Genomic DNA, 8348 nt, shown 5'->3' with positions numbered 1-8348 from the left:
TTGGGTTCTATTGGGATCCCCGACCCTTTACAGTGCATTCTGGATATAATTACAGAAACCTGTGCTCTCTGGAGAAATCTCCTGAGAATATCTACAGACTAGTTCATCTCTCTTAGGAAAGAAATCATTAAACTACCTAAGGGGACCAAGACAGTTTTGTACTTTAAAAATGAAATATTTTTTAACTGACAAACGAAAATGAAAAAGAAACATTTTATACATGAATGAACTACCCTGAGATGTGGCTATGCATTTATACTTCCTGTAAAGTTTAAATCCACTTACAAACATCTGCTTCCTAAAATAGTTTTCATTTCTTTACAGTGAAGTCTTTCAAAGTTGTGTCATCTTCTTTTGGAATTATACAGTAAATAATTGTTATTTGTATGACTAATGAAAAACACAATAGGCTGGGCCTCAACCTTTCTGTTCTACAATGGGCCATGATTCAACCTGTAAATGGACCCACAATCTTTCTACCTTAAGTGGGCCATTGAGTTTTCTTCTGTGAATGAAGTCAGCATTTTTGGGAGATTTACAAATTTTACAGATGTGCGCTCCCAAAACACAGAAATACCCAGGCTCTAGACTCCATCTTCCATCTCTCTGGAAGCCCCATTCTCTCTATTCTTTGAGTGTGTACTCACATTCTGCCCATCCAACCTCTTCATGGCTCTCACAAATGGGATCTATAGTTCTTCTGCAGTGCACAGCCTTCCAGAGCTTCCTGCTCCCCAAAATAACTTAGTAACCATTGTTCAAAGTTACTTCCACCCTTCCTACACTATACTCTGGTGTTTCTGGTAACCACTGTTTGACTCCCTTCTTTTATTACATCAGCTTCTTAGATTCCACAAATAAATGAGAGCATTCACTATTTGCCTTTCTAACCTGGCTCATTTCCTTAGCACAATGACTTTCAGTTACATCCATGTCTTCCCAGTGATGGGATTTCATTCTTTTTATGCCTGAAGAGTGTAAAATGCTCTACAGCTTCCACTTTTTATTTTTCCGCTCATCAGCTGTTGGATCCTGAGATCGTTTCCATTTCTTGAGGTGAGGATCCTCATCAGCATACACAGTTCATGTCTTATGCATTTACACTGAGTAGTGGGATAGCTGGATCTTGTTTTAGTTCTGCTCTTCACTTTGAAGAATAGCCATCCAGATTTCCACAAAGCTGTACTAATTTCCATTTCACCAACAGTGTACAGGGCTTCCCTTCTCTCCACATCATTGCCAGCCCTGCTTAATGTTAGTATAATTTATAAAACCATTTTTTTCTGGAGCAAGTCAATGTTACTTTGGCACTTTCCCAGTGATTTCTAAGGTTGATCCATTTTTCATATGTCAGTTGGTCTCTTTGTGTCTTCTTTTGACTGATGTCTGTATAGCTCCACTACTTATTTTTAATCAGATCATTTTCTACATGGACATTTAGAATCATTTCTGTAAACTGTATAATTTTGTGCTTATAGTAATTGCTCCAAATAACCGGAAATGGACTCCTTATTTTCTATGTTATATGTCTTTATGAATTATCACTTAGTAATTATTTGAAGTCATATGCCACTGAATGAGATATCATTTTAAGCAAAAATTATGAGAAATTTTAAGATGATCTATTTGACAATGGGATTTTAGAGGGAGAAGAATGAGTTGGTGAATTTGAAGATAAACCAATCACTGTAATTCTCTATAAGGACAGAAGAGTGAAGAAAGATGTAATCCTCTATGCAGCCCAAGGCCTTCTTGCACACCTATAAGTACACCAACAGTTGTATACTTTGAGTTCCAGATGAAGCAATTGGGTAAAAACAATGAATAAAGACCAGTTTAATACTGTTTGTGAGTTCAAATTTGATAAAAGCCATGGCCTTCCCCTTCCTAAAAGTTTGCGAATCTCAAGAGTATAAATGCGAAGAGATCCACACATTCCTTTATTATTCAGACTGTTCACCACCAAAGAAAAGATCCTCAAAAGAGCAAGATATAAGCAACGTGTTTCCCCACAGAGAAACAAGGGACATTCCGAATCAGGTTCATAGTGGTTTTCTCCTGAACATCAAGGATACTAGAAAACAGCATAGCTAAGAACACTGCACTAAAAAAAAAAAACTTGTGAAATAACTCTATGTTCAACAGGATTATCCTTCAGGAAAGAAGGAGGTCATGAGAGTTTCTGAGATAAATGAAATTAGAGGGTCAGCTACAAGCAGAACTGTTCTTCAAGAACTGTGAAAATATTCCTAGTAAGTGATAGACACCAGAAAGTTGCTTGAAATCATGTGATCACCATGTTGTACACCATAAACATATGGAGCTACTGATTTTCAATTTGAAATAAAATAAAAATTCAATATCCAAAACAGAAATAAAAACTGGTAAAGGTAACAACATAAGAATATAAAACTAAATATTGTTGTTTAGATTCATAACTTCTGTTATTTGTAGTTATATAAATGAATAAACAATTAAATAGTAAACCAGTTTAATGGAAACAAATTATATAAAGATCTACTTTGTGATAATAGTAACATGAACAGGTAGGATGCAACTCTATAGGAACAGGGATATTTTTGGTATGATATTTAAGCATCTTTTTTACTACAGAATTACAGAAGCCAGGATAGCCCCTGTTCTTCAGAACCTGAGTATGTAGGGCATGTGAAGGTTTGGATATCTCAGAGGTCATAATCACAAGAGTCAATTAAATTCTTCTTTTTGTAGTACTGAGAATTATACCTGGGACCTTCCCATTAAGCTACATAGCTAATTCTTGCTTAAATTTTTTTACTTTGATAAAGGAATTTACTAAATCATTAAGTTGCTCAAGCTGGGTGCAAATTTGTGATCTCTCTGACTCATATCCCAGAGTTCAGGAATGGTAGCTATGAGCCATGAAACTGATGAGTGGAGAGAGAGAGAGAGAGAGAGAGAGAGAGAGAGAGAGAGAGAGAGAGAGAGAGAGAGAGAGAACATGGTTGTGTCTTAGGTATATTCAATTGGTTCTGATTTTCTGGAAAACCTGTAAACAAGATTTTGGATTTAGAGGAACAGAATTTTAAGGGGAAGTTTCTGAACTTGTTCTTGAGTTTCTGTGTTTGGCTTTTTAACCTTATTAAATTTAAAAGCACTAATGACACTGTTTTCAGTAGTAGGGAGAAGCGGGTTGTCCACGGCCTGATCTGGCCATACAGATACACACAATATCACCATGCTAAATCCTAATGAAAGGTTCCAGAGACAACAAGGACCTGAGTGAACCTGTGCTATGACATGGAAGCATGTGCTCTTCACCCATTCATGGGGCACCCACTGGGGGCCATGAAGTCTAGGTTAGGAGCTAATTGAGCGCTGCCCCTGGTAGAGATTAGTGCCCTCATAGGCTTGCAGAACTCACTAGGCCTTTGGCTCTTTCTGCCTTGCACTGTCTGAAGCACAGAGCTCTGTGCCCTGTGAATTTACAACAGCATTGTTCTTCCCTCTGCACCCTGTGAAAATACAACCCAAGGTCCCAGAGGAGGAACAAGCCCTCCCAGGCTCTGACTCTGCTGTCACCTCAGGTGGGCCTTGCAGCTACCTGAACTCTGAGCCATGAGTTTCTGTGGCTTATGAACTATCTACTGTGAGCTGTTTTGTAATAGTGGCCCCAAGTGAGGAACACACCATACCTATGGTTCTTTGGAATATTTGTCAAATTGGGAATGCAGTGACTTTGACTTGGTTTCTCCTGACATCATTGGCTAAAGGGCAGGAAACTTTAAAGATTTGAGTTACTATCTTGACACCTCCATAGATAACCCAAAGGCTTACATATCTATCCTGAAAGAGGCCCTTATCTCCTGTAAGTATAAGATGTGGTAAAAAATAAAGGTTGGATGAATGAAATTTGGAGAAAAATGCATTATAGTAAGATTTACACTGCCATTAATTGTATATACATCAGCACTCCCTCACTTAGAACGCATTTATCACACCCTCTCTGGCACCTGCAGACGTCTTTTTTTTATTGGTACATTTTATGTATACAATCCAGTTCCATTCATCATTGGGATCTTGAACGTTTACATGCTGTATCTTGGTTCTTACTTTTTCCCCATTCCCCTGCCTGCTGAAGACTTTATGGAAGTCCTCTTCATGAGCATCTTTGCCTGCCTCCATGTGCTGCACTAATTCAAATGTGTGTGGCAATTTCTGCCCAACAAAAATGTTCCATTGTGTCCTTCTCCTCCTCATTCACATCTGCCACCTGGTGACTTCTGGCTGGTCTCATAGTCAACATGACCACAAAAGGGAAGCCATCACAAGAGTAGATAAGCAAATGATGAAGCAAACTTCCTGAGAAAGGAAAACTCAATTCAGGTGGCTTCACTGGAGAATTTATCCAAATGAGTGTTACACAGTCAATATGATTAGAGCACAGGAGAAACAATAAGGGCTTTTATCACATCCTACCATGACCACTGTCACAAACTTCTGCTGACTTGGAAGTTATGACTCATGCTGATTCCTTAACAGGACTATGAACCAGAAGTCTGCAAGAATCCCAGGAAGCTGAAATCAAGTCTGTCAGTGCCATGGTCCCTTCTGGTCTCCATAGGACTCCACTTTCTGCCTGTCCCATCTGCCAGAGGCTGCAGGCTTCCATCCCTGTGGCCACATCACTCTGACTCTGAGCCCAACTGCTCTGCCATCTCCCTGCTGTCCATGCGAAACATTTCTGACTCCACTTCACCGGGACTCATGGGGTTTCTCTGAGGGCACAGAGATAACCCTGATGGTCTCTAGTTCCTAAAGTCTTGCAGTTACTGACATCCCCATACAGACTTGGGGCACCATAGAGTGAGTAATATTGAAATGTTTCAGAATTAGGACTTTGATCATTTGAGGACTATCATGACCCTACCCCAGGGAGGCATGGGAACATTCTGCAGTGTCTGAAAGTTTTGTGACTCAGAAAGATTCCAGGGCCAGCGATGTAGCTTAGCAGTACAACACCTGCCTGGCAAGCGAGAGGCCTTGAGTTCTATTCCCAGTACAAAAGTAATTAAATAACAAAACAGTGCAAAAAAATAAAATAATACAAAGATTCTAAAATTCAGTACCTATTAACCTAAGAATTAGGAATGATTCCAAGCGCACAGTCACCAGTGACACAAGAGTGAATAGGAACCAATTGTGGAAGGACACACATAAGTGGGCTTGGGTTTTATAGATGACTGAGCTCTGGTAAGATCCAAATACAAGATGGAAAGGTGCACTGTTACTAGCAGGTTGAATGTATTTTGTTTTCCACTCACAAATATTATTATGTGTATTTTCTACACGGACCTTTAAAATCATTTCAATGAACTGTATACCTTGTGTGTTTGTAGAAATTGCTCAAATATAACCAGGTATGGACTCTTTCATATTTGATGTATCTTTATGAATTACCAAATAGTCGTTACATGATGTTATTCATTGCTTAATGAGTCGTTGATTTTCAGTAAAAAGAGAATGGAAGTTTTGAGATGATCATGTGATGATGATTTCCAGGAAATCATTTGTCTATAAGTGAGAGGATGCGAGTGTAGGAAAGAATGCTTCAGCAAATCACAAATGAACATGTCTCTTCAGACGTGCTGAACCTTGATCCAGAAGGTTCTGAGTACGCAGGATTCACTGTCACAGCCAATGAGTCACGGGCTCAGCATATCGGCACAATTCATATCAATACTCAGTTATATTTTTGTACATTTAACAAACATTTCTTGAGACTCAGTAGTGCAACAGAGATATTTTCATCTACTGATCATCATGTTCTACAAAAACAGAGAAATTCTCTGCTCTCCTGGAGTCCGCATTCTCTTTCGGAAGAGAAATAAGCTACACGTAGGCTTGAGTAGCAGCGAAGGGTTGATAACAAGTGCAGAGAATGACTGAGGAGGAGGGGACAGTGGGCTCGGTGACAGGACACTGAGCAGCTGAAGAAGGTGGTCAGGGCAGGGCTCCAGGACAGGGTTCATGGAGTCAGGGTCCTGAATGGAGAGAGAACATCCACACTGGGCACAGCAAGAGCAAAGGGCCTGAGGCATGAATGTGCTTGATGTGAAGAAATGGCAAGAAAACCAGTGGAATAGAAGAGGGGAAAATAGGAGAGTGAGGAGAGAGCAAGGGAGAATTAACTAAACTAAGTAGAAATGAATGGCAAACATTACAATTTCAAGAACTCACAGAAAGAAAAATGTGCAATATTTTTTACTTCTATGTTTAATTCTTAATCTGCATTGTAGTGAGATATGAATAGATGAAAAAGATGGCTGTATTTGCTGCATTTTCTTGTTCTATTTTATCCTTTTGAAAATATGATCCTGTTGAATGTATAAAATGATAACATCAAAAATATATATTAATTCACCTCAGATATAAGATTTACTCATTCCTCATTACATTCCAAGATCTTTCTTCTTAAATATATAAAAATGTTTTCTCTAGAATATCACAAAAAATCTTTAAAAATGAAGAAATCTTAGCCAAAATTGTATAATATTACCTACATCAAATATTAAATTACAATTTTTAAAGAGTACTGTTTTATTTTTGGTTCTCAGTAAATCAGAATGAAAAGAACAGGTATAGACTTGTAGGATGATGTGTGTTGGAGGCACTGTGGTATATGGCAAGAAAGTAGTGAAGTCCCAGCATGCTCCCTCAGGAATCCTAAGGAAAAGGCTGGCATAGGCTCACTGAGTCTGACACGAAGACCCGAGACAGAGGATGGAACAGTGGGAGTGTGGGAGACTGAAGACCAAGAAGAGGTGCAGATCATTAACTAATGTCTAAGAGTGTCAGAAGGGAAATATCCTAGAGAGAGAGAGAGAGAGAGAGAGAGAGAGAGAGAGAGAGAGAGAGAGAAATTTAATTTCAACATAGGCCTCAGAATGCAACACAACACCTGGAGAAAAACTGCAAAAAGATGGTTCATCTCTCAAAGTTACAATCAAAACCCTACACCTTACTGGCCATCCCACAAATCAATGCACTCTTGGCCTTTAAGAATCCTCTCTTGACCTCCTTGTTCCTCAGGCTGTAGACCATAGGGTTGAGCATGGGAATCACCATGGTGTAGAACACAGAGGTGATTTTGGCAGTGTCCATGGAGTGACTGGAGCTGGGCTGTAGGTACATGAACATTGTAGTCCCATAGAAGATGGAGACAGAAGTGAAGTGAGAGGCACAGGTGGACAGAGCCTTGCGATGTCCTGCAGCCGAGTGCATCCTCAGGATGGTGCCAAAAATGAAGATGTAGGAGGTTGAAATAAACACGATGGCAAAAAAGATATGGAAGCTCACAAGATAAACAATAACCAGCTCACCAACTTGTTTGTCAGAGCAGGAGAGAGCCATGACTGGTGGGATATCACAGAAAAAGTGATGGATCACATTGGGGCTGCAGAAGGACTGACTGAAGGCTTCCCCAGTGTGGACGCAGCCATTCAGTAAACTAAGGACATAGCAGCCTGTGACGAGACCTACACACACACTGCTCCTCATGGTGGTGGTGTAGTGCAGGGGCTTGCACACTGCTACATAGCGGTCATAGGCCATTACAGTAAACAGATAATTTTCCACACAAATGAGGGCTGCAAACAGGAACATCTGAGCAGCACAGGCATTGTAGGAAATGACCTTGTTTCCTGTCAGGAGCCCAACCAGGACCGTGGGTGTGACAACTGAGGAGTAACAGAAATCCACCAGAGACAAGTTGCCCAGGAAAAAGTACATGGGAGTGTGCAGACAAGAGTCCAGGAGGATCAGCAGTAGCATCCCCAGGTTCCCAGCCACAGTGATGGTGTAGATGAGGAGGAAGGTGATGAAGAGGGGAACCTGCAGGTGTGGGTCATCAGTCAGTCCCAGCAGGAGGAACTCGGTCACCTCTGTGCTATTCTCCATCAGTGCTGTCCAAAACCTCTACACATTCTGTAGCAAAGAGAAAGAAGAGAAAGAATTATAAAGAACTGAGCTGAAAGTTAAAAGTGTAAGCACCATATGTATTCTGTTATTGTAGAAGATTTTATACTTCAGATTGTCTGGAAAAGTCAGTATCTTGAAAATCAAACTGATTGTATCAATTGTATGCACATTTACATGCTTTTAAACCTTAACATACTTCAATGCATCATCTATGTAATTTAAAAAATTTAAATGTGTAAAGTGAGCTATAGAGAGTTCATTAACTTGATGAATATGACTGTTGGATGTATGCAGCAGAAATTTTCCTGCTCCTTAACCCAGTGAAAACTGACACTTCCAAGTTGCTCACCTATCAAGAACTGGAGACCATGTTAGATGTGTTTCATCAT

General features: G+C 39.9%; 1 protein-coding gene across 1 annotated transcript; it reads right to left on the bottom strand.

Moving 5' to 3' along the window:
- Window positions 1-6993: 6993 nt before the first annotated feature.
- LOC101696738 (olfactory receptor 5B2-like) lies at window positions 6994-7938 on the bottom strand. Its single transcript, XM_004869836.2, has one exon. The coding sequence runs from the start codon at window positions 7936-7938 to the stop codon at window positions 6994-6996; it is 945 nt and encodes a 314-aa protein (XP_004869893.2).
- Window positions 7939-8348: the final 410 nt, after the last annotated feature.

This window comes from Heterocephalus glaber, unplaced genomic scaffold (assembly GCF_053883595.1).
Source record: "Heterocephalus glaber isolate CG9 unplaced genomic scaffold, H.glaber_assembly_v1.0 deba00001805, whole genome shotgun sequence".
Taxonomy (NCBI): Eukaryota; Metazoa; Chordata; class Mammalia; order Rodentia; family Bathyergidae; genus Heterocephalus; species Heterocephalus glaber.
The sequence above is the reverse complement of the archived record's forward strand: the minus strand, read 5'-3'. Positions and strand labels throughout refer to the sequence as shown.